This window comes from Castor canadensis, chromosome 11 (assembly GCF_047511655.1).
Source record: "Castor canadensis chromosome 11, mCasCan1.hap1v2, whole genome shotgun sequence".
Lineage (NCBI taxonomy): Eukaryota > Metazoa > Chordata > Mammalia > Rodentia > Castoridae > Castor > Castor canadensis.
In genome coordinates this window covers 34,516,825-34,543,919 of record NC_133396.1, presented here as the reverse complement: position 1 = coordinate 34,543,919, position 27,095 = coordinate 34,516,825, and the positions used below count along the sequence as shown (strand labels likewise).

The 27,095-nt window shown below is 44.3% G+C and overlaps 1 protein-coding gene across 2 annotated transcripts in view; it reads right to left on the bottom strand.

The window, feature by feature from the left end:
* Positions 1 to 27,095, bottom strand: part of Ypel2 (yippee like 2) — a 59,476-nt gene that overhangs the window by 13,087 nt on the left and 19,294 nt on the right. For both annotated transcript variants that reach the window (XM_020179389.2, XM_074046214.1), the window contains exon 2: positions 25,741 to 26,054. In XM_020179389.2, coding sequence (XP_020034978.1) covers positions 25,741 to 25,857 — 117 coding nt within the window. In that variant the 5' untranslated portion in view covers positions 25,858 to 26,054. The remainder of the gene's footprint in view (positions 1 to 25,740; positions 26,055 to 27,095) is intronic.

Genomic DNA, 27,095 nt, shown 5'->3' with positions numbered 1-27,095 from the left:
TCTTCTGTCCTTTAAAGTAATAGTTCCAGACCCAGCCCTTCCAGTCAGCTCAAAGGAACGGAAAGGGCTTTGAGTTTCCTGTTTAGTAGCCAAAACCACTGGTTTCTGGCCCTTTGAAAGTCTGGAAGGCAGCGACTCCTTTTAAAAGTGAAGAACCAGTGAAGAGTGAATACTTTTGGTGGGAGGAAACAACAGAGTAGGCATGTAGGTTCCTTCCCCTTGTCACCTTGGAACCCTACTATTTGAACAGACTCCTCCCCAGCAGTCTCTCAAACTCAGGCTCCTCTCTATGGAAAGGTCAGCCGTGATCAGATCACTGAGCATGTGCTCACACTCATGATGCCAAGATGGAGTTAAGTAGATGTCCCCTGCCTGACCAGCTGTGATATCTGGGCACAAGATGATCCCTTGCATATCTGTGTAGGGTATGTGGATCTATCTTGACACCAGAAGATTCAGGTCTAAGTCCTGGCTTTGTACTTTCCACTTCTAAGCTGCTTGGGAGCACGATTAACCACATCTTTGCCATCTGTAAAGGGAAACTGTGCCTATTTCACAAGGTAACGAAGCACAGAGTGAAAAGGTTTCTGCCTTTCCTCTTAGCCTTAGACAGATGAAATGGCTGACTCAATCTTAACTTGGCTCTTTAAACTCCATTTCTTTGGTGACTTTGATCTCACTCTTTCTCTGCTATTATGACAAAAGGCAAAGCTTCCCCTCTTTGCAATTCAGTGTCTCCATAAAAATGGAGGGATGGGAACAATACTTTCCAGCTACAGTATTCTGTGAGCCCACCCTGGGAAGAATACTTAGCACGGCTTCCCCAATCTACCATTCAATACACAGCGTCAGCAGCACAGGCTGCAGCATATTGGACTGCCAGGGTATGAATCCCAGCTTTGACATCTACTAGCAGATGGTACCTTACAAGTTGAGCAAGCCAGTTGGCTTCTCTGATCCTCAGTTTCCTAACCTGTAAAATAGGCCCACTAAAATAGCGCTCTCACACCGGACTTGTATAATAAATTACATGACAGTATATGAATGAAAGTGGATTTGTTTCTATTATAGTTATAAAAGAACTTATTGGGAGCTGAGTGTAGTGGTGCATTCCTGTAATCCTAGCACTTGGGAGACTGAGGTGGAAAGGTCACAAGGCTGAGGGTGGAGGTTTACAAATTTGAGGCCAGCCTAGGCTACACAGTGAGACCCCCATCTTAAAAAAGACTCCAAGGCTGTGGCAGGGTAGCTCAAGTGATAGAGCACCTGGCTAGCAAGCGTGAAGACCTGAGTTCAAACCTCAGTACCACCATACACACACACAAACACACACACACACAAATACAATTACTGGGCTCTGGTGGCTCACGCCTATAATCCTAGATATTTGAGAGGCAGAGAGCAGGAGGATCACAGTTCGAAGCCAGCCCAGGCAAATAGTTCTCAAGATCCTATCTCAAAAATAAACCCACCACAAAAATATGGCTGGTGGAGTGGCTCAAGGTGTAGGCCCTGAGTTCAAACCCCAGTACCGCAGAAAAAAAAAAATCCCCCCAAACAAAAATGTATTGATTGGTACAAATATAAGGCTCAATTCTTTAAAACTGAGCTATCTTTTTTTAAAGTATACATTTCAGCAGATGTTGGTATATTCACAAGGTTGTACAACCATCACCACTGCGTAACTCCAGAACATTTTCACACTCCCAAAAGAAATCTTCCACCTCTAGCAATCACCCTTTATCTCCCTTTGCCCCAGCTGCTGGCAACTTTATGTCTCTGTGGATTTGCACAGCACTCTACATTTTAAGGGATAGTTAAAACTGATCTCCTAAGTACTTTTTGGCATCCCAAGAAGGTAGCAGAAGTGTTTAGGTGGAGATACAAAGGAGAATAGCTAAAATCCTTTCCCTTTCAGGGGTTGGCTGACCACTACCACCACCACCCCAAAAAAGAAAAACCTTCAACAGATGTGACATTCTGCAGTGAAGGGTCACATCCATCCTTTTTAAACCATTCTCATTCTCTTCTCTGACTATGGTTAAGCCTTAGAGATTTGTCAGGGCCAAGTAAGCTGCAGGCTCTATTCCAAAAGGTTGAAACCCAACCCAAATAGGACAGATCCTGCTTGGATTTCACTCTGAGGAAGCCTATGTAGAAAGTGGGAAGAGTGATAATGAAGAACAATGGTGAAAATGTTCAGATTTAAAACATGAGTGCAATTTAAAGAAACTTGAATGCTGGCTAAGAGGAGAGAAAACTTAAGGGGATTTCTCTCATCTTGTGTACAATAAGAACAAGAAATGGACAGAGGTGGAAATAAGAGACTTGGGTCAATTTTAAAGGAAGAATTTCTTGACTGTCTGTGACTTCCACACTGGGACATAGCTCACCAGAAAGACTGGCAAACAAAGCCATTTACATGTGCTCAGGATTTAGCAAAAGTTTTCACAATCTATCTAGAAGGAGTAAGCAGCCACCTGTGCTACTGAGGGCCTAAGGATGGCTTTCTCAGGGTCCCTCCTCCCAGGCCATGGCCCATGGTGGGTTTCAGTTCACCCTCACATTGCCTGAACGGATGAAGGGAGGGACAGGGAAGGGACTGGCTCGAAAAGAGGAAATATCTGTTGTGTGGAGTCATAAAATTCCAAGGGCATGGGAGTATTCGTGATCCCTGGAACTGCAAACAACAAAAGGTGATAAAGGGCCTAAGTGGCACATTCTAGTGCCGAGAGGGGGACATTTCAGGATCTAAGTTGCTTATCAATGGAACTTTCAAATCCCCCTCCCTGTTGGCCTCCTTGCACTGCAGTTTCAGGCCTGAGTCTAGGGACAGAGGACACTCCTGCAAGGCCCACTCCCTCATGCTGCCATGTCTGCATGTTCTGTGCAAAGGATACACTCTTTGGAGCTGGCCCTTACTAGCTGTGTTACCTTGGGTGAGACACCTCTTCTTTCTGAGCCTCAAGGTCCCATGTACAAAAGGGAGAAATACTGCCTATACTAGAGGGATGCTGTGATAACCAAGTCTCCGTGTACACGTTAGGCGCACAGCCTGGCTCATAAAGTGGTTAGTAAGCGCCCGTTTCCTTTCGCACCACCACAGCTTTCAGGGTTCAAAATGGGAAGGCATGAGTCGTATGGAGAGGCTGTCCCATCTGGCTCCAACTCTGATCCAAGTCCCCTTCCAGCTACAGACCCCCAGGCTCCTCTCCCAGCTGTCCTGAGGACCTCAGATGGGCCTGGGCACTTCTCTGCTGACCCAAGAGCAGGATAAGCTTCTCTAGTCTGTGGCAGCGGGTTAGGATGATAGGTGCCAATGGAAACAAGCAGGCAGTGGGAAAACAGATGCTGCCAGCTCCAGACATCCTGCATTCCCTCCTCCCTCCCTCAGAGCACTGGTGCCTGGAACACATGCATCCTTCAGAAGGATCAAGAGTGAAGGATGCCCTAATGGGACACCCTCGTCCTCCACAGAACAAAGGCTGATAGGTCACCTCACTCGTCTGGTCAGGGAGGCTGTCTTCTGAGTTAGAATCTAGGGGTGGTGGACTCAGAATGGAAATCAGCCAGCCATTAATAGCTGTGCCTTTTGCAATTCAAATATAAAACTAAACCTTTAGGAGGACTTTAATGTTGGGGCTCAAATGTCTCCCAAAGCCACCGGGTCTCTGAAAACGATTCAGAATTGCTATTATTTAAAAAGATAATGCAAATTAATATGCCTAGGAAGCATGAGTACTAATTTTCTGATTTATATTTCAGTCTATACTCCTGTTCCTAAAGCTAATAAGGGGTTGGCAAATGAAAGTGTCCTAATACAAAGAATATCTATGGAGTCAGTGTGTAAAACCTACAGAGACCCACCCCCTCAACCCAAGTAATAAGCCCTTCCTTGTAATCAGTTTAGGCAAAAAGCCAGAGAAAGCCACCTTTCAAGACTGAAGCCACAATACTACAGAAGAGAGTACTTGCAAAATATTTTCTTGTCATCATTATGGTGAAGTTCAGAGAGTTTACAGAGGAGATTGAGGAAGCTAATTAAGATAGATTGGAAACTATGAAATAACATCAGTAATGGTTCACACTCATATGGAGCTTACTATGTGCCAGGCAGTAACTCAAATTAACATTCAAAGCAAAGAATCTTCCTCTCCATTTTACAGATACAAAAAGTAGAGCAATGAGGGAGGTCAAGAAACACACCTACAAGCAGAGCTCATGTCTGTAATCCCAGCTACTCAGAAGGTATTGATCAGGAGGATTACCATTCAAGGACAGGCCAGAGAAAAAGTTAGTGAGACCCCAACTCAACCAATAGCTGGGAGTGGTGGTATGTGCCTATCACCCTAGCTACTTAGAAAGCATAATAGGAGAATCGTGGTCCAGGCCAGCCAAGGAAAAATATGAGACCCTGTGCAAAAAATAATTAAAAGCGAAAAGGACCACCAGTACCACCACTAAAAATAAATTAAGAAATACATCTAAGGCCAAACAACCAGTAAATAAATGACAGAGATCCAAGGAGTCTAGCTCCAAAGCCTAGGGAAGAATGAAGATGGGGTAACAAGGGTATTGTCTACATGGGTTCCTAAACAGAAGGGGAGTTAGCAGACTTAGACTAAAAGTGACATGTACACAGGACATAAGAATGTACAAAGAGCTTTCACATGTATTAATGATTTCACCTCCAAAACAGAAGAGGAAAGTGAAGCTCAAAGCTATTGAAATAACTTCCCTAGTTTATACAACTTGTAAGTCAAGGTCATTACTTAAACCTAAGGATTTTGACTGCAAGTCCCAAGATTTTTCTACAGGGTGTTCACTTGGAAACTCTGTCTCTTTAATGAAGAAGGATGGATCAATCTGTCATAACTCATGAAAATATTGTAGGCTATTCAAACTCCTCTGCTTTGATTCCATATTTACGTAGCAACTATCTAAATTTAATTCTCTCACTCAAGTGGATTTACCTTCAAGGAAGATATCACACAGTTCAAGATTTCAGGATTCTGTGTTGCATAGTAAATTAATGAATTAGAATTCTGGCTTACCAATTAGCTTCTATGAGTTGTGCTGGAGTGAATCACTTCAGAGTTTGATCAGTCAAGAGGATGGAAAAAAACATAATTTGAAGACCTATAATGTTTAAGGCTGACTGAAGACCATCAAAGGAATGTTCTAAGTTCCAGACTAAAGATGGCTTTTCACTTCCCTACCAAACAGATGAATGGTTATTTCACAACCCTTGAAAAAAATAATTCAAAGCTAAGAAGTTAGCTTTCAGCTAAAAATCTCCTTAAAGTCCTTTCTTTCTTTGGCACCTGAACTTCCTAGCAAAGAATGAGTAGAAGATGGCTTGGTGGAGAGTTATAAAGAAAAACGTTTAAGTAAATGTAATCCGCTAAAATCTCACACAGTGGATCGCAGTTTGGGTACAGTGGAGGACTTCAAAACATACAATATGACGTTATCTAGTTTTGACACTGACACACCATTAGGACCTGAAGGACTTAAAGATAAACCACTCACCTGTGAAGCATAGCTTTTGCCCACATTTCTACTAAATTTCTCCTTAATACTCTCAGGGAGAGGAAACTCCCTCCCTCCCTCCCGGGGAGGCCCATTCTACAAACAGTTACTCTGATCCTGTCAAATCCTTATCTGAGTTGAGTTATCTCCTTAGAGTTCCCTGACTCTTCATCTTTAGATTCTTTGCTGATGAACCCTCTTTGGGTTATAGATTCAAGTTCTGATCTTGTCCACATTGGGGTTTCCTTCTATAGGCTAACACCACCCAGTTCAAAAGCTTGATACAATGATTATGCACATGGTGATTTCATAAGATTATAGTGTCTAGTGACATCACAGCCATCTAGGTTTGTGTGAGTGCTCTATGACATTTGCACAACGATGAAATCTCCTAGTGACACACTGCTCAGAATACATCACCATTGTTAAGCAACATATAATTGCAGTTGGGTGAACAAGATTCAACTCTTGAGGCTGGCACTTTCCCTATCAGGTGCTTAGTGTCTCTGCTCTCAAGTTACTTATCTGTGAAATGGGACAATATCCTCTCAACTTCCACCAGCCCCTTCCAATTTTCATGGTTTTCTATCTGTCTGACCATGTCTCTGCCTCAATTTTAATCTCTAAATGCTCTCAACACTTCCTTTTCCTGGAACTGCTAATCAGAGCACAAAGCCTTACTGATAATAATTAATTGGGCTTCAGGTTGGTTGGGTTGTATAAACTAAAGGAAGTTGATTAACCTGTTTTCTCCTGCTGTGGCAACTGTCCAGCTTCAAGCATATTAGCATATACCCACCTTCAACCTCTGCATTCACATGCCCCCAGGGACTGGATTTAGCAGTAGAGTTAGAGGATGCAGTTATGAAGGAAGAAATGGTATTTAAGAGGAAGAGGCTCATGATAGCAGAGTCATGGTGGGGACTGCAGAAATCACACAAAACAAGGGGAACATATAAATGTCAGAAAGATTTGAGCATAGGGTTCTTGCCAAAGTGCAAAAGCTGGGCACTGGTGATTCTTGGTATCCTCTCTAGAAATGGGACATTGCTGGGTTAGAATTACCAGCCCGTGCACTTCCATGACTGCCAGGTGAGACTAGACACCTGCCTTTACCTAGGTGGATGTTCCTGGGCAGAACCTTGATGCTCTGAATTAGGATTGCATCATCTGTGAAATGAGGAGTTGAGCAAGGTCTAGTCCATGTTCTCAAGAGAACAGCCATCTCACACACTCGATGAACATTTGTGACTCAGAGTTAGACCTCTTTGCTCATGTTTTTAAACTTCCTGTTTATGTGTATGAAAAGCAGGTCTTGTCTGCTCGTCAGCTGACCTATCTTATCTGATGATTCCTTGCTTAAGATTCTCAGCTTTGAGATGTAGAAACTTAAGTCTGTTCCACATGTTCTGGAGTTCAATCTTCCTCCTTGGCTAACATGAAAGCATTAGGCTTATGGGAGACAGTGGACATTAGAAAATCATTTCCTGGTCAAAAAAAAAAAAAACAAAAAACTGTCAACCCATGATAGTCAAGAACTAAGGATGAAGTCTAGATGGAGATGGCTCAGAGTCTTGTGGTACGGTTAGATAAATTCTATCCCTCTATGATTATAAAACAACAAATACTTAATGTGCCATAGTGTTACTGAGGCCTAGCGTGCACCATAGAGGATATAGCTAGTAGTCTCAGCCCAAAAGATGCTTACAGTCTGGCTAACCAGAAGAGAGGACAGCAAGAATAAAACAATATGGATATTAAAGGAGTTCAGAGAAGGTGGATGGGACTGGAGAGGATGGGAGCATTGTGGGTGACTGGTAGAGCAGAGAGCTTCCTTGGAGAAGTAAGGAAGAAGAGGCTTCCAGGCCTCAAAAGCCAACAGAAGCCCAGCAACCCATCTCACCATAGTGGATGAAGCAACTGAAGTATCTATGCACTGCCATTAAGGACTCCTCAGCACAGCCTGTTGGTGTCCCCATCTCTTCCTTGGAGATGAATAATATTAAGAAATCAATAGTGGTCCAAGTGGATGTTTAAGACATAATAAAAATAATGATTTTTTTTTTTTTTTTTTTTTGGAGACAAAGTCTGTGTAGCCCAGGTTGGTCTCCAACTTGCAGTTCTCCTGCCTCAGCCTTCCAAGTGCAGAGATGACAGATCTTTTGTTTTCCATAGCTTGATGACCTTGGAACATTGTGCTAAATACTCTTTCCTCTTACTTCTCATAACAACCAGGGAGATAAGCAAGCAGTATTATTTTATAGGTGAGGAAAGACAACAGTGGATGGGGCTGGTGCCACTTCTATACCCAAATCTCATACAGCCCCTGCCTCTTTTCAGCCATCTGCATACTTTGCTCTGTGAGTCTTGTCTATTGTGTATACATCTAAACACAGGGCATTCTTACCACTCACTCTCCTATCCACTAACCTTCCCTTATTGATGGAGGCGGAGAGGGTGTGGGATCCTTCACAGAAGGGCAGTAAATCTGAAAGCAGAACTTGTTAGTTTTTAAACAAGGACCAGCCAGTTGGACCAAAGAGTGGGTGTTTCCATGCAAATTCCAGTACTTTCATGTTGCTCCATGAGCCAAGCCTCGCCAGGATAGCAAGCCATGGTTTTTTGCAGCCAGCTAAAGAGTCTTTGATTAGGTCTAGAGAGGGATTCAATTAGCATCATGGAAACACAGAGCAGATTTCAGAAAGTAAAGGTCAGCCACAAGCCCCAGCATTTGCTATCAGCCATCTGCCAAGCAGGAAGTAGTACTCAGATCTATTTTTAATCATCTTCCCTAGGCTAGGGCTCCTGGGAGAATATAGAGGCCAGGGTTATTCCAAGACAAACATTTAATTGCTACCTTTCTATACACATTTTAAAATAGTCTCTGGATAGTTAAGACTAGCTTACACATAGAGGTTCAGTTCTTAGTCTCTATTACTCTGGCATCTACCCTCAGGTCATCTTTGAAAGCCATGGTTAGGGATCACTCCTTACAGAAATGACTTGAGACTGTCTAGGATATCAACTAACTACACATAACTTGATAATTCCTACAGTCAAGTAGGAATGCTTTGGTTGCAAGAGCCAGGGAAGAGGTGGGGGGTTAGTTCCAATGGTGCATGGCTACTCCTCAGGGAAGGGAGACTGGTGAAACCATTGGCACAAACTTCCTCATGGCTCCCATCTTTATTTCACACACATCCATCACTTCAGGAAGGTAAATTAAAACCAGTTTAGCTGGGCAGTAACCTCATTTATTACTCAGTATATGGAAAGGGAGAAGTTTCATCTTGATTCCCAAGAACCCAATCTGAACTTCCACTGGCCCATCCATCCAAGTGCAGGAACATTTTGTCCACTGGCTTTTTCTCCCTCCTGTCTCAGCAGCACTCATGTCCCAGTTCAACCCAGCCCAAGAAATGAGACATCTCTGAGAGGTCTGGACAGGGAGTCTGGCACGGCCAGGGCAGATTATGCAGAAACAGAGCCTGGCTCCAGCAGCCTCTGCGTGCTCCCAGCCCACACATCGAACAGTGTTTCCTTGTCTCTTGACACTTACAAACTTTCAGCCTCTAATTTCCAGCCTAAGGCAAAGCCTAAGTGTATGTACAACTGGGTCCCAGCCAAGCCAAGTTCCATCTGCCAGTAAAGGCCTGGGGCCAGGCAGCTAGCCACTACCCAGGCCTGCTCTACTCAACACAATACTGGGGAGCTGCAGGGCCCACTGTGCGGGTCCACTGGGAAGGCAGGTGCCACCTTTCCACCCTCCCTCTTTCCTCTTAGGAGCTTATCTGTCAGTGAACAGCTAGTGGGAAAGCTAAGCTGAAAGGGCACCTTGGTTGTGGGATCTCTGCCTGAGAGTGTGAAATAGGAGACTGCATATTTGGGGCAACTTAACACCAGCCTCAGGCCAGCCAGAGGGCCAGGGAGGAAGGGACTGAATAGGCAGGCCTGTGCGTCTCAGGAGCACTAACTCCCTTGGCTGGATCCTGGAATCCCTCCCTCCAGTGCTGGGGAACTCTGCTCTAGTGAGCTAGGGCACACATGCTGAAGAAAAGAAGAAGAAGAAGAAGAAAAAAAAAAAAAGCCACTGCACAGGGTCATTCTCCCTGACCCACTTGGATCACGAATTAATTAGGGCTTCTGAGCCCTGCTGACTCCTCAGCTTCTCTTCTCATGTGCTTTCAGAAGAAGGAGTTAATCAACAAACAGTTTAAGAAAGGATAACTCTCTGTCCTCTGAGGATCACCAGTGTTCTCCCTTCACCTCTGCCTCTGTCTACCATGGTTCAAGGAGCCAGAAAACCCCACTAAAAACAAACTAAGCAGAAGAAATCTTGGGTGCCATGTTTGAACAAGTGCAAAACCCCAAGAACAGGGGGCTTCCTGGAGACTTCAGAGCCAGACAGACAGCCTGGGAAGGACCAAGAGAAGGGCCTGTGCTGGGTTCCTCCACTAAATCCACCGCAAGACAGGCTGTGTGATACAGCGGTGAAGGACTGGAAGTTGGGATCATGTCTGAATTCCCTGGTTCTGCCATTTACTAGCAGTGTCTCCTTATCCAATTTAATCTATCAAAGCTTCACTTTCCTCATCTGAAAATGGGCCCCACAATAATACATGGCTCATATAATAGTGGACATAAGACAAAGGACGTGGTTCATATAAAGCCTGGCCTGGTATTTAGTACACAGTGAAATGACAACTGCTTTCATCAGTATTTGAAGAGGGCCTCCAAAGAGCTGTTTCTGTTTTTAAACAAACGTCATTCAAAGCCACACTTTCAGTTTGGCACTGGTGGCTCACGTCTGTAATCCTAGCTACTCAGGGGCACAGAGATCAGGAGGATCGTGGTTTGAAGTCAGCCTGGGCAAACAGTTTGCAAGACCCTCTCTTGAAAAAAAAAAAATAAAAAAAAAATAAAGCACACTTTCAGATTCTCAGGGAATTATCAGGAGTAGGAAGGACTAGACAGTAGATAGTGGACAATGGGAACAGCATATGTAGGCATCTTCCAAGTACTGAAAACACTTGTCTTACAGCAGTGACTCCCAACTATTCACACTAGTTGCAATAGAACAGGGGGGCAGTAATAGTTAAAAATATAGATCCCTAGCCATGCCTGGCTGGCACACACCTATAATCCCAGTACTCAGGAGGCAGAGGCAGGAGATTCATGAGTTCCAGGCCAGCCTGGGCAAAAGAGCAAGACGTTGTCAAAAAAAAAAACAGTATCAAAAAATACATGGAGCTCCGTAGCAGGATTAAGGTGAAGCAAGCCTGAAAGATAGAACACAATTCACTCTTGAGTTGCTAACTCTGTTCTCGTGGGATCCTAATTCCTTAAACCTTCTGTCCTAGGTGACTTACCAGTGTCTCTTGACCCATGACGCTCATTACCAGGTAGAAATCTCTAGAAGTGTGTGAAGCCTTGTTATCCCAAATGATTCTAATGTGCTATCAGATTGGGGAGCCTATGCCCAGAAATCCCCATGTTCTGATCCAAGTCTGGCTGCTCCCAGGCAGGCCCTAAACTACATGAAGACTACCAAGCTACTAGTTTCCCCATTCACTTGACCCTGTCCCAAACCTCATGGCTATACCCAAACCATCTAAATTCTGCAATTCAGTTCCTCCTTCAAAAAATAGAAAAAAAGTCCCAAAGTGTGGGGCTGCAATTGCAAGTTTTCAATAATTTAGTGAGCCTCACTCACAAAGTTGGGTGAGTCAAGTGAGACAAGAGAGCCCAGGCCTGCAAGCCTTTAGCCTCAAAGAGTTCATGAAGGCCTCTTCTCAAAGTTCTGCTGCTAGTCATTCACCAGTGATCTACCTGCTTGATGCTGATCACTAAGTATAAACAGCCAGGGCACATTACCAATTCTTATTAACTGCTATCCAAAATCAACATTGCTAGTTACATAAAGCTCCAGGATATATACAGTTTATGGATGCCGGAGAGCTGATTTTCCAAAATAGTCCATACTTCTAATATTCTGGTCTGATCTCAATCAAATTCTATCACTCTCATGCTTAAAACTCTTTATTGGCTCCCCTTCAGCATACTGAATCGAGTCTAACCTCCTTAGGTTGGCCACCTGCACCCTGTGTGATCCACCTCTGTTGACCTCCTGCTTCCCTCAAACATGTCCTCCCCATCCTACTCACATGTGGTTCCATGGACTTGATCTCTGTTATGTTTCTGTTCAAAATGGACTCCTCTGTCTTCCTCATTTAGTGGACCTACATCCTGTTCTTTGCCCTCATAGCATCCTGAACAATCACCTGCTCAAAGCCAGTGTCGTGCCACGTTTTATAATAGCCTACCTGTTTGCCTTCTGCACTAGATCATAAGCTACCTAGAGTCAAAAATTCTGCTGTGTCCCTCTATATAGTCCCAGCATGTCATATGGCAGTATTCACCAAACGCAGAATGACCAGAAGCTAAATGATTTGTCTAATGCCACAATCTTGTGCCAAGCCAGGCCTAAAGCAAAGGTGCCCTAACCCCTCACTCAGGGCTTTGGTGATGCTGAGATTTGAACTCCAAGGCCTGTGCTTGCTAAACAGGCACACTTGGGCTTGAACAACACCTCCACCGCCCCCCCCTTTTGTTTTTTTTACATTCAGGGTTTGAAGATGGCTTACATTGTTTTCCCATTAGAGTGATGAGATTGTAGGAAACTATGTGTACTGTTTGGCTAGATCACCTTATGGTAGGAACCTGTGGGCACTGAAAGGGTGAGGCTGAAGTCTGGCCTGTGGAATGGAATGCTAGATGCAGCTAATTGACACCAGAGTGTCAATCAGACCTTGCCAATTAGCACGATACTTCAACTCCTACACTATCCATACCAAATGTAGCCAACGTGTTCATTTGAGATTCCTCTTGAAATCACATAAGCCCACTACTCCAGCACCCACTTCCCAACAGTCATTTCAATCGAGTCCAGGAGTTAACAGGGCTCCTAAACCCAGCGAGTCAGCCCAGGGCCTCTTACCTGTTTTGTAAATAAAGTTTTACTAGAACACCGCCATGCTCATTTGTTTCTATATTTTCTGGTGCTGCAGTGGTTTGTCTTGAGTCTATGTCTAGCAATGCCTAAAATATTTACTGTCTGACCTTTACAGAAAGTCTTGCTGACCCTTGGATCTAGTCTAAAGAACCACGAATCAAGATTCCATGCACTCCCTCCCTCCTACCAAGGGATGGGTTACCCTTACTCTGGAAGTTAGTGGACCAACTGGCTTTTGAATGAAGTCATTTCTTTTTTTAGCACTGGTTATAGGCCTGGGATCTCAGAGATTTTGCCTGTCAGAGACACATAGGAGCCTGAATCACCTAGCACATGACTTGGTACCTAGTAGTGCTTAATAAATGTTTATTGAGTAAATAAGGGAATGGGAAGTCAGCCAGTCTGGGCCCTGAGCAAAAGTCCATCCTCCCGCCTGTCAGTTTCAAGGTGACCAGTCACACAGGTGGCTGGCAGCAGCCTGGTGACCTAGATGTGTCAGACCTTATCTTATCAGCTTTCCTCCTTCCTTATGTACTTGCCCAGCACCTACCCCCACAGTGCCCAGAGCAGACTGGTTGGTTGTTTTTAAAGAGAAGCAGACTTGGAGAGAGGAGGGTTCCTCCCCCACAGATATATTTTGCTTTCCTTCTTTTTCCTGATGAGGGAGGATGGAGAAATACTGGGACTTCAAACCTAAAGGAGCTTCAATAGCCTGGTTACACTTGCTTCCTCTCCTCAGGTTTCCTGGATGACTCTGTCTAGGATAAACCTTTTTAAAGGCCTCCTACCTATCATTTGGAACAGTCTACATCAAAGAGGTAGAGGCTGCTGAGGGTACAGTTGGGCAGCTTTTAGAAGATCTGGAGTATAAACAAAGCAGCTACCACCCAGTGGTGAGAGGCCTGGCCCTGAGAACACAGACAGTTCCCCAAGGAGGAGAACAGCAGGCAGTCTTGCCAGCTGAGCTAGTTTGGGCTCACACTGTAGGGAGTCAGGGGAAAAGCTGTATATAGTTGGGTATCTCATGAAAAGCAGGCAATCTGAATGGAAAGCAGTATGGAAATGCTGGCTTCTCAGCTGCCCCAGATAACCCTGTGGATGAGGCTTAGGGTGGGAATCCACATTTTTGCTGCCACCTGCTGCTCCTTCAGATGCCAGGCCTTCTGGTAACCAAAGGGTACTACTGGGTATAAACTCAGTGAGGGCGGGGCCTGCATCTGTGTGCCACTGTGTCCCCATTGTCTGACAGCTAGGAGTTGTTCACTAAATGGGGAACCAATGATAAACTTAGTCCTTATCAGGGTCCCCTCTGGGCTCTTCTGTTTTGTCCAGGAAAACTTTTGGTCCCTCATCCATGTACTGGGTAACAGGCTACAGAGAATGCTCTCGGTGGAGCCAACTCTTACAGGGAGGAAAAGGAACTCCTGCGTCTCTCAAAACAGATAATTTTCCTTTGAAGACCCAAGGGTGACAAAGGAGAGTGGATATGGGGGGAGGGGGAAAACACACCACCTGCTCTGCCCCTTGACATCACTGTGGTCTGGAAGGGAGGGAGTCTATGGACTGATTAGGGGTTGCTGTTGTTTTAGCAGCAGCTGGTGGAGCCATCTCCTCTCTTCCTCTGCTCCCCCTCCTCCTCTGAGTCACAGTCCAGCCACCAGCCACAGGCAGGGGAGGGGAGGGAAACAGAGGGCCTGGCAGCCCTGACCCCAAAGATAACACTCTGGGTCACCAGGTCAAGCCCTCCCCTCAGGAGTTTTGCTGAGCTTAGGGAACAAAGCTATCAGAGATTCTTTTTGGTTTTGTTTTGTATTGTTTTTTCAGATAAAGAAAATGACTTCTTTCAAAAGAATTCCACCCGACCCCCACCCTGGAGTCTCATAAAATAAGGCACACCGAGAAGCAGTTCTCAGCCATTGCTTCTGCACCAGGCCAGGAAACCTCTTCCAGCTGCCTGGGCTGCTGTAGTCACAGAAGAGTGAAGCTGTATAGCTGGCTGACATGTCCAGTCAGAGGCAAAATAACTGCCTGACAGTTTCAAAGGGAAGGGGCAGAGTTTCCATTTCAGTTCTGGGGAGGCCTCACTGCTGCTGTTCAGTTACCTCTGGAGACCTGTTGGTCCCTTACAATTATGAGGAACACAAGACCCGATGATTACACAGGCTCCAGAAGACCACTAACAGCAACTGTGTGGCTGACGTGCAACAGAGAAGACTTGAGAAGAAGGGAAATGAGCAAATACGCCAGGGTGCTAAGCCCTGCCTAGATGTGAGGGCCTCTTTCCATTTGATTTTGCTCAGAAAATAGTCCTAGAATAGCAGCTACTAGCATTTATTAAGTATTTACTGTAAGAACATTAATTATCTCATTGAATTTCCACAAAAATTCTACCAGGATTTTTTTTTTTTTTAGCCATGGAGACAGATTAATTTTCACAGCTTCCCGGTGAATAAACCAGGGTTTGAACACAACAGTGTGGCCAAGGTTATACTGTTAACCACTATGTTCAGTGGCCCAATTAGAAGATGAGAAGATAAGAGGAACTTTAGACAGTCTAATCTATTGCAGTCATTTGGATGATGAAGAATAAGGAGAGCCAGAGTGTCACAAGGCTTGACACTTTCACTCCCCCCAGCTTCTAGGGCTGCCTCCAGCACATACAAGCCCCAGTTACACACGTGACAATAAGTGATGTAGTGGGGAGTGGGTGGCGAAGTAGAAAATCAAGAAGACCTCTATTTCTTTTTCTGGGCTTTGGTTTCCTAATCTGTAAAATGAGGAGTTAAATCAGAAAGCCCCGGTTCACACCCCAGCTCTAAAATTCAAGAGTCTGACTCCAGAATATTTAGAATATTGCTAGGAAACAAGACAATTATACATTTTTTAAAAGTGCATCTGCCAGCTATGGTGTCACAGACCTGTAATCCCAGCATTTGGGAGGTTAAGGCAGGAGAATTCCAAGTCTGAGGCCAGACTGGGCTACATAGCGAGTCCATCTCAAAAAAAAAAAAAATTCATGTAACACAGACCACACTACATGGTGATCATATTAATTGCCAAAAGGACAAGTAGGCAGTGAGTTTTACAGAGGTTCAAAGGAGGGAGGGAATTGTATAGGCCAAGAAGACTTCCTAGAAAACACATGAGCTGGACTTTGAGAATGGGCACATAGCTAGGGGTACAGCTCAGCGGTCAAGGCATGCGTAGCATGTATGAAGTCCTGGGCTCAATTCCCAGGATGGGAGGGGAGTAACTAAGTAGACAGAAAAGAAAAGAAGGATCCTTCAGGTAAGGAAAATGACATCAGGGAGGAAGAATAGGATTTATCATCAGTATTACTGAGAGACCATAAGACAGTCAGTCAATGCCAAAGGAAGCTACCCAGTCCACACTGTCAAGCTGTGCTAAAAAGGGCATGGGCAGATCCAGATCTGCCCTGGGGCTTCTGGGTAACCTTGATCTTAGGCAAGTCACTTAATCCCTACCTTGAAGGGACATTGTAAAGTAAGGGATGGAGTAATATGTTTGGAAGAGTTCCTGACACACAGTAGACATACAATAAATAACAACAATGTAGCTTTCTTCATCCTGTGAATTTATGGCACCAAACACAACCTCATCTGTAACATTCTTCTGCCCTCTACAGTGAGCCTTGCATTCCTGTGTCCCCTTAAAGATCACCAGCTCTAGAGTGCAGGAATTGTATTGGCCTCCTCTCCTTATCCCTAGCATCTAGCCCAGGTCCTGGCACAGTGTTTAACACATAAGGAATATTCTTGAACAAAACAATTGGTGCATGACAGTGAATTCTGGTCAGGCCCCAAAATGGCAGTAGTGCAGCTTTAATCATTCCAGGGACCAGAGGGAGAAACTGAGCTCAACAAAACCACAGAGGGAGAAATCCAGCAGCTACTTTTCTCCCCAGCAAGAACACCCTGTTCATACAGGTCTGTAACCCCAGGTTGAGGCAGGAGGATAGCAAGATAGAGACTAGACCTGGGCTACACAGTGAGTCTTTCAAAAAAAAAACCCAGTTTCTTTGGAGTTTGAGTGGGAATCAGAAGCTTGTGATCTCTGTGTCCTCACTAAGTGCCCCAACAAACACTAATATACAAACAAAATCTTATGGTTAAAACCTTACAAGCATTTGTAAACCACAGAGTTAATTTTCAGGGCACGCCTCATTGCTCAAGTCAACATTTCCTTTTGGTATTTAAAATAACCACATAGAAAGGATCGCATTTGAGCAGATCTGTGCTCCAACTGTCTGCAGCAAAAAACAAAGATGATTCACCAGACTTATTCCCCCAGAAGATCCCTTGATAAATTAGTAAGCAATGTTATATGTCTGGATCATTAAATCTTTTTGATTTTTTATGCTAGGGTCTCACTATATATCCCAAGCTAGCCTGGAACTTGCTGATCTCAGACTCCAGATCCTTCTGCTTCCCCCTCTGGAATGCAGGCTTTACAGGCATGCACCACCAGGCCTGGCTGGCTGGATCACTAATTTTCATAGTGAGCAAGCACGGCTGTGGACAGGTCTGCCTCCCGTCCAAAGAGTAGGACTTCTTGAACTTAATCCACCTTGTTCATGCTTACAAATGAAAAGTTTTTAAACCAGAGAGCGCTTGTACGTGCCAAGCAGTGGTCAACAAGTCATTCCTGAATGCCCACTAGATATCTGGAACACATTCAGACCATAGCAACAGACATACTCACATCACCATTTCTAGTCTTCTCCCTCAGCAGATCATCATCCACACCCAGCAACATTCTCCATGAGCTGGTCATGTCATACCTTGCTAAGAAGTCTTGAGTAGCACCAAACTCAAAAGGATGAAGTCTGAACTTCGATTCTTTGAACAATCTGGCTTCAACCTACTCTATCAATCTGTTTTCACACAGTTCCTCAATATCTAACCCAAAAGAATGGCTGCTCCCTGCACACTTCCTGCCTGTCTCTTTGTTACTGCTGCTCTTTTTACCACCTCCTCCCCATCCCTTTCCACGTGTCCACATTCATGTTGCCAGGCACAGCTCAATGCCACTTCTCTCAAGAATTTCCAGATCCAGATGGGTCTTAAGGTTTGGTTGGTTTCTTGTTTATTTAACCAACAACACTGAGAGCCTAATGAAAGCTATTTTCCTTAGGAAAACACACAAGCACATAGAAGTACACATGCACATGTAATTAATTTCAGGAATCCCTTGAAGCTAGTCCATGGACTCCAGACACAGATTCCCTAATGAAGATCTCTGTCTTACAGTACTAATAGTCATTCACTCAAATATTCACTGAGAATCTACCAGTCTTAGGAATTATGCTGGTGCTAGACACACAAAGAGGACACCACAACCATGTCTTCAAGTAGTGCACAGGCTGGTAGCACCCAAATGTCATTACACTTGTGGTAACTATAAGAGCAATAGAAGGTGAAACACAAACTTTAAGAGGAATGACTTATGAGCCCATTATCTCCTCAATTAGTGTGAAAGTTTTCTTGATTGAACTCAGAACCCTAGGCTTACCCGATTACTTTCACTTTTAGTTTACAGTATCCTGCTTTTGTCTGGGCTGGCCTCTAACCGATCTTCCTACCTCTTCCTCCTGAGTAGCTGGGATTCCAGATGTGCACCATCATGCTTGGTGAGTAAAACTTTCTTAAGGATGAAACTGTTGGGCTGGCAAAGTGACTCAAGTGGTAAAGCACCTGCCTAGCAAGTGTGAGGCCATGAGTTCAAACCCCAGTACTGGCAAAAAAAATTAAAAATAATAATAAAAAGGATGAAATTGCTTAAGGCATTGTCCTAATATAGTGCCAGGCACACAGAGATAGCCCAGTGCCTGTTTAGCAGGAGCAAATGAGACCAAAGAGCAAATATAAACCTGGTTCCCAGTGCCATCATCCACATATTCCAGAGACCCCAGAGAGCCACAGTTGGTTCCATTTTAGGCCAACTATGCCATACAAATTATCTAGCCTAATTTATGATTCATCTCACCCTGAACTGGTTCAATCTCTGACTCTATGGAAAGAAGATAGAACATTTTACAGTCTCCAAATTCTTTCTTTTCATCAAGAAACACAATAATCTAACCACATCCCCTGATTCAGAGATTTTCTACTCAGACTTGGTTCACCTGTCACGCCTTCCTGCATGGCCAACAGATAGCTCTGGAGAAGTACAAAGGAGCTAACACTTCACTGGTGGGAGATAGGGCATTTAGAGGTCAAATACTTGAGGAAAAGAAGTAAGGTTGAGAATGGAAAAGTGATTCTCTTTTAACAAAGCCAAATTGGCTAAATATGTTTTGAAATAAGCTTACTGGACTGTGCTGGAATGCTTCATAATTTATCATTTCTACCTTTGCTATACCTCACAAATGCTGCTTAAGAAATCCAGTCATTTCACCTAAAAAACTAGCTAGCATTTGTTGCCCTTAATGCAGAGAAACTAAAGCAGATACCTTAAAGCAACTGAGGCCAATAGGAAAAGGGGACCAGGAACTAGAGAAAAGGTTAGATTAAAAAGAATTAACCTAGAAGGTAACACCCACGCACAGGAAATCAATGTGAGTCAATGCCCTGTATAGCTATCCTTATCTCAACCAGCAAAACCCCTTGTTCCTTCCTATTATTGCTTATACTCTCTTTACAACAAAATTAGAGATAAGGGCAAAATAGTTTCTGCTGGGTATTGAGGGGGGGAGCGGGAGGGGGTGGAGTGGGTGGTAAGGGAGGGGGTGGGGGCAGGGGGGAGAAATAAACCAAGCCTTGTATGCACATATGAATAATAAAAGAAAAATGAAAAAAAAAAAAAAAAAAAAAAAAAAAGAAATCCAGTCATTTAACAACAAAAAGACAAAAGTACCAACTATCATATGGGTCTTACAGAGCAGTTGTTCTGAGAGCCCATCAATTACTCTGGTAGAGCCTGAGTCACACTTCTCTAGAAACAAAAAGTTCACTTTTGTGAGGTATATATGCAATCCTACTGTTCTCTCCTACTATTAAAATAGAAATACTGATTTCTTTCCAATACGATTGGTTTTAACACTCAGTATATCTTGTATCTACTAGATATCAAAGCTCTAAATAAAATAGAGTCACAACATCCTGCAATTTAGAGAAGCTCACGTCATTATCTTCAAGAGCCATATCACCTATTCTTTATGAATTGTGCTGTTTGGCGTGACACAGCAGTCACTGAGACTACTACTACAGCCCAGTCTCCATCATGACACTTCTCAGTGTACCAAGAAAAAAAGAAATATGGGGATTTTTAGAGATTATGTTCCTGCATTTTTTTTTTTTTTTGTACTAGGGTTTGAACTCAGGGCCTATACCTTGAGCCAATCCACCAGCCTTTTTTCTGTAATGGGTTTTTCAAGATAAGGCCTCATGAGCTATTTAAGCCTGAGCTGGTTTTGAACCATGATCCTCCTGATCTCTGCCTCCTGAGTAGCTAGGGCACCCGGCTACTGGCACCCAGAATTGCATTTATTCTTTATGTCAAGTTTTCAGGACATTAATTTTTTTTTAAATGATTTTATTGTACATTAAAAGCACAAACTGGTAGCCAGTGGGAATTAGAATCAGCAAGATGACATCTCTGTACTGCCACACAAGCACAACTCCACATCCGCTACCTATAAGCCACAGCATTGGAGGTACACGTCTTGTTAGGGATCACTGGTGTAGAACACTGGGGCTTAGAGGCAGAGGCGGGGAAACTGAGTGCAGGATCGGCCTTTTGGAAGCCACCAGATCAATATGAGCTTCAGAACATCCTGCCTTTTGCCTCATTTCTCAAAGCAAAGCTGCATCTAATCTCTGGATAGGAAGAGAAAACCCAAATACCACCAAGGGGGGCCCAATAGAACCCCACAGGGGAAAAACCAACCTGCCTCTTACATTCCCAATCTCAAAGGGCTATCCAGAGCCTGTGCGCAAGTCAGGCCAGGGCTCCTCACAATACAGCCAAGGCTGCAAGCTACAATTCCCTGGCTCAGAGGCTGTGTGACCTCAGGCTGATCACTTGACTTGCCCATGGCCTGTTTCCTCATGAACAGGAGCTTGGACTAAGTGATCTGCAATTCTGGGAATCCTGCTTTTGTCTCCAGAAGACAATCTGACAAAACAGTAATAAATATTAGTGTGTGGGGTTGGGGGGGAGCAAAATTTCTTCTTTCTATCTGCCCTGGAGACCTGCTCTATAGCCTCCTGCAATGCCTTCTCTGCAGAACCAAGAGCATTGCAGCAGCCTGTATCTTGGAATGAACTCACAAGTCCCCCAAAGTGGGTTTGTGATAGACTAACTCAATTCAGCATTCCTAGATGTACTACTCCACAACTTGGCAGGAGGAGACAAGGGAAAGTACTATAGACATTTTCACATAAAACCTTTGTCAAAACCCAGGCTTTGAACCTGGTTGCCTGTGACTCACAAGATACCATCTCCAAAATAGCCAGAGCAAAATGGACTGGAGGTGTGGCTCAAGCAGTAGAGTGCCTGCTTTGTAAGCATGAAGTCGAGTTTAAACCCCAGTCCTACCAAGAAAAAAAAAAAAAGACTCAACTTTCCATAATAGATGGTGACCACTGATTCAGATTATGCTCACTCAGGGCGACTAATTGGCCCAACTGAAGCTATTATTTTCATAACTAAAGTCTATTTTTATGCTGGGGCTGGCATCAGTAAGAAGCAACAGCATAAGAATTCCTAGTGCCAATTCAAAATACCTCTGCATGCAAACTCACCAGCATTTAGACCATAACATCCCCAAGAAAGAAATGGTGGGATGCCTCAGCACATTCCCAGATAGCTCTATTATCAGTTCAAAGTTGCTCCCCATTCCCAGTAAAGGCTGTGCTACCTTTCTATAGACGCACTTGGCTTTCTACTGCCCTTTCCTCATATCCCACACCTGTGCTTCAGGTGCTACTGAAAAGCTCTCTTGGCTAATCCAAGGCGGCCTGGTATTGAGCAGGAATAATCCCCTTCCATCTAGTCTCCCCCTTTACATTTTTGTACCATCAGGCCTAGAGAAGCAATGGCACTACTTTATATTTGCATAGAGGTTTGCAATTTGCAAACCACCCACACATCCATGATCTCATCTGAGCCTTGTAACAACCCAGTAAGGTAAACCAGCTCCCTTCCCCATTGAGGGATGCCTTTCTCATAGGACTGTTATGGGGCTAGCACACACTAAGTGCCAGTTACTTGTCATTTGCTATAATCTCAATGTTTGTGTGTCCCCCAAATTCAAGTTGAAATCCCACCAAGATGATAGGACATAGGGCCTACAGGAAGTTATTCAGTCACGAGGGCAAAATCCTCATAAATGGAATTATTATTGTCATAAAGAGGCAAGAATAAGCCAAACATAAGGCACACATCCTGTAGTCCCAGTGACTGGGAAGGCTGAGACAAGAGGATCACTTGAGCTCAGAACTTCAAGGTCATCCTGGGTAGCACAGTAAGACCCTGTCCAAAAAAAAAAAAAAAAAGCCCTTCCACTATGTGACCACAATGGAAGAAGCCATCTCTGGCCAAGCACTGGTGGTTCACACCTATAAGCCTAACTACGTGGGGAGCTGAGGCTCATGGTTGAAGGACAGCCCAGGCAAATAGTTCACAAAACCCCATCTCTAAAATAATCAGAGCAAAATGGACTGGAGGTATGGCTCAAGTGGTAGAGTGCCTGCTTTGCAAGCATGAAAGCATGAAGTCCTGAGTTCAAACCCCAGTCCCACAAAAGAGAGAGGGAGAGAGAGAGAGAGAGACCATCTGTGAACCAGAAAGTGAGCAATCACCAGACACTATCAATACATTGATCTTGGACTTCCCAACCTCCAAACTGTTAGAAAGAAACTTTGTTGATTGTAAACCACCTAGTTTATGGTCTTTGTTTTAGCATCCTTAATGAACTAAGAGAACATTAAACACAGAGAATATTATGTTACCCATTTCATGAGTGACAAACTGAGACTTGGATTGGTCAACTAACTGTAGGCAACTAAGCCTCTAGGCCTGTAGAGTCGCTGGGAAGCCAGAAAGCCTAGTGCAGGATGCTTTCCAGCATCATGTCAACATAGAGCCTAACTGTTTACAATTACAACTCCACATTTCCATGTAGGCTTAGCCACACTGACAGGAAGTGAGTCTGAAGTTCCCGTACTGTTTCCATTCTTCACCCTCAGAGCATCAGTTCCCTAAGACCTTTGTGTCCCCTTCTCCATAATGAAGAAGACTCACTGGTTTTTTTTTTAACTTTTTTTTTTTTTGCCAAACAAATGTCAAGCTTTGAGACTAAAGGCCCTATTACAAGTACAAAGTATCATTTAATTGCACTACTGCACCAGCTCCAGCTATCTGCTGCCCAGCTCTTAACTCCCACTGGGCAGATTCTGAAACCACACAGGAGATTAAGTCAAGAGGGGGGAACAGGAGGGACATTCTCAACTTGAACTTTCTTAAATGGAAGACAGGAGAAAAAAAAAAAAAAAGGAAAAGAAAGGCCCATTTTCCAAGGAGGGGGCTGGGACAATGGTCTTTGCATTAAGTAGACCTGCATAAGAATGTATAGATTATTTAATACTGGGGGTGGCTGTGGAGTGAAATAAAGGAATCTTTGTACAATGCCAGCCACAATTCCCTCACTCTTTCCCCACAGTCAGGCATTTCACCCAACTCTTTAAATCATCCAGCTCTAATGTACCCCATCTGTGCACCGGCTGTAGCCAATGAAATCAAAGTCTGTGCTGACTTTGGCCTGGATTTGTGAATGAGCCTTTCTGCCCCAAAAAGGGGCAGGAAGGAAGACATGAGGCCAACAATGTCTTTTTTTGCTCATTGCTTGTCTTCTCCAAAGCTAATGCTCCATCCATCCATTTGATTATTCACTGAGTTCTTGCCAAGAATCAGGTTCTAATCTAGACACTAAAGCTGATAGAACATGGCCTGAGGATGCAAAAGAGCTTTGAGAGGAGGGGAAAGAGGGATGCTCTTATCAGAGGCCTGAAATATCCCTACCTGCATATTCAGGAAATGTTTAGTTCTTAGTGGCTGAAACAAGTGAGGACACTGGCAGGAGTCCTAACTCAGATGATAGGCTGTGCCAGATTATCAAGGGACTGCACACCAGGCTAAATAGATCTGACATAAACTTTGAAGGCTATTACCAGTTCTACATATTCAACTCCCATCCATATTACAAGGCCCAGCTTCAAAAGAAAGAGAAAAAAAAAAAAAAACACTTCTAGAAATCCTTCCTGAACACCTGCACAAAGTAATAATTTTCTCTTCTCTGAACCTCCAATTTGAGATCCTGGACAACTTTTATGAGTCTCAGCTCCTCCACTGCTATAAAGTATGGCTAACCACCTACCTAAAGACTTCTGTGAGGGTTAAGTGGGATAGCATTTTATAAAGTGTCAAGTGGCAGTTTTGAGTGCACAGAGGATGTTAAAATTCATTTTATTAGTTCTTCCTGTGCTAAAATGCCTTGGCTTCCCCACTAGATACAGACACTTTCTTTGTAAATTTCGTTTAAAAAAAAGACAATTTACAACTCCCCTCCAAGTCTGGTAGGCCCAGTTCCAATGCCCAGAGAACTGGCTGCTCTCTTCTCTCGCTAATACAGCCTCCCACATCCAAACTTCTAGACAAGGGGCTACCCCAAAATTCAAAAGGAATCCGAGTCAAGATGAATTAGCTGATATAGAAGGAGGTTAAAGGGCCAAGAGCATGGCTCAAGTGGTAGAGGGCTTGCCTAGCAAGTGCAAGGCCCCATAATGCCCACGAGAGAGAGAGAGAGAGAGAGAGAGAGAGAGAGAGAGAGAGAGAGAGAGAGAAAAGCTAAAAAGCTAAAGGCTAGCTGAAATATAAATAACAAAAAGGAGAATCATTTTCAGAAATGCAGAGAAAAGAAAGTGGGGCAGAATAAAAGTCCAGCCAAGACTTTGAGGATTCCAGGAATCAAGCTCGTGGTTATTATCCATCTTGGAGGGATTCTGTCCTCAGGCCTGATCTGAGAATCTCTACCACCACAAACTTGGCTGTTCGAGCAGCCTTCCTCACTTCCTATGTCAAACCAGTCAGTTAGACTGCAGTGCTCTATAACTGTTGATTCCTCTCTAACTGAGGTTATCAAACCAGAGGCAAAGAAAGCAAGGTTGCCTTTTCCAGAAGCAAAAATTACTGTAATTTTTTTAAACTGAGTTTGGGTCTGCCATGAAGTCAAGATGTGGGGAAAAATGCTCTTTTTTTTTTTGTGGTACTGGGGTTTGAACTCAGGGCCTCACACTTGCTAGACAAGCGCTCTACCACTTGAGCCGCTCCACCAGCCCGGAAAAATGCTCTTTAAGGGAAAAGTTTCCCATGATCTCTTCTTTGTCATTCAGCCTAGTAAAACCTGTTTCTCCTCTCCTGGCAATCTAGGGCCAGGAAGAAGTAGCCTCCCGAGAATGCTGCCTGAAGGACCCAGTTCCTGGATTGCACAACTGGGATGTCAGGGTTTATTTATTAATAACCCCCAGCCCCAACTTTAGAAGCAGTTGCCAAGGTCCCTCAGGGAAAATAGGGTTCCATTTTTTTCTTCAATTATGAGCAAATGTCACTCCATATTACCTCATATTGATCCCTAATGCCAATGGATCAGGTCTTCAACAGGCCACTCATTTTAGTAATGCCACAGCCTCATAACTGTCCCTGGGGCTGGCCTAGGACTCTCTCATCATACCTAATAAATCCCATACAAGTTCTGGGTTTGATCCCCAGCACTGCAAAATAAAACAAAACCCTCTACAAGACCCTCTTCTCCTCACCTCTTTTAGAATTCACTTTCCAAGCAAAAAGCACTCTTCCTCAACCAACCTAAACCAAGCCAACCAACTTAGACTCTAGTCATTCTTGAGTCCCTCCTTTCTCTGGCCTGTAAGCTGCCAGCCCCCAAAGTTTCCATCAAAGATGACATCTAAATTCCAAAATAACAAACCACTACCTTGCCCCTGCAACTTGGAGTTATTTCTCAGTTGATGAGACAGTCACGTGGGTCACCCAGCCTCATACAAAAGACAGAGTACAAACATTCCAGCCTCTTTGAGAGCTTGTAAGCCTCTGCAACCTTAGGAGCAGTATGTGCCCTCCCCAGTCGCAGGCAAGAAAGGCCTGCAGGAAACATGTACCTTGGAAATGAGTTCATCATGATTGGCCAAGTGAGCTCTGCAGTGAATGCAGCTGTAGGTCCGGTGACAGGAGGGCAAATATGCCTGGAAAGTCTTAGATCTTGTCATCTTCACCATTGGTGCCGTTGAGTGTGGGGTGAACTCCGGGGCAGCCCACGAGGCACTCCCACAGGTTGGGTCGCACGGGAAACACCGAAAGACACAGGTAAAGGCCGTGGTTTAGCAGGGAGTGGGTGTGGGGCAGGCTCCACACACTGGTGATGTCTTCAGAGGAAGTACCCTCAAGCAGAGGTCTAGGGCTGGTTCTCAGCAGCCTGAAGTGCCAAGACAAGAGAAATATCATCAGCTGATGGAAAAAGACTTCTTATAAAGCAAGCAGAGTTCAGGGCCACCCAGAGAGGGCAACACTTGCAGGATAAAACGATCTCCTCTGTTCCTGGAAACATGCCCAAACTACCCAAAGAAAGAGAAAGAAATCATTCCAGTTTTGCTGCTTTGGTACAGTTGGAGAATTAGTATCAATCCAGTACATTCAGGAGTTACCCAGCTGCCCAAAAAACTGGCATCATCACCATCCTCAAGTAAAGGTTAGGATTGAAGGTGGGCTACCTATACCCCCCAAGGAGAGGACGTCTTAGGATCCCCCTTTCCTGAGCCAACCAAGGTGAGTGGTTAGAGGAATTCAGCCTCTACTGGTCCACTACATCCAACAGTCCTGTGTGGATTTCCCATCCATTTCCAGATGTGGAGAGTGCTCCAACACTTGAAGTCACCACCTGCAGAGACAGCAAACCCCACACCAGCCTCCACTTAGGGATTGGGCATGAGATACAAACGACCTGCTTCCCAATGAGCAGATCCCCTAAGGACTCTAAGGACTACCATTCTCCATTGGGAGAAGTGATTCCCTTTGCAATACCTTGCTCAGACGAAGGTACCTAGTACATTAAAAAAAAAAAAAAGTGAATGAATTCGATCAATGGCACAATCAGACTCCTGCATCTGAAAATCACAATGACTGAATTTTACCAGAATGTCTCCAACCCTCAGGTTTCCCATTACTCCTCCTAGAATTCCAAACTACCCTCCTACCACAGCCTTAGTTCTTTTATTCAATTGGGAACCAAGGACACTGAGAAAGTGGGGTGGCTCTCAGGGAAAGCAAGTGAACAGGTGAATCCAAGTAAAGATCCGAGTCCAGATCCCCAGGGTGTTAGACTTGCTGCTTCTCTGTGGCTCACCTACCTAAAGCTCTAGCACCTGTCTACTCCCTGGACTTCGTTAATGACGGTAGTGTTCACACTTGCCTCCCTCCCAGAAGACAGTGAGGGTTAATTAACACCTTGGATCATGCT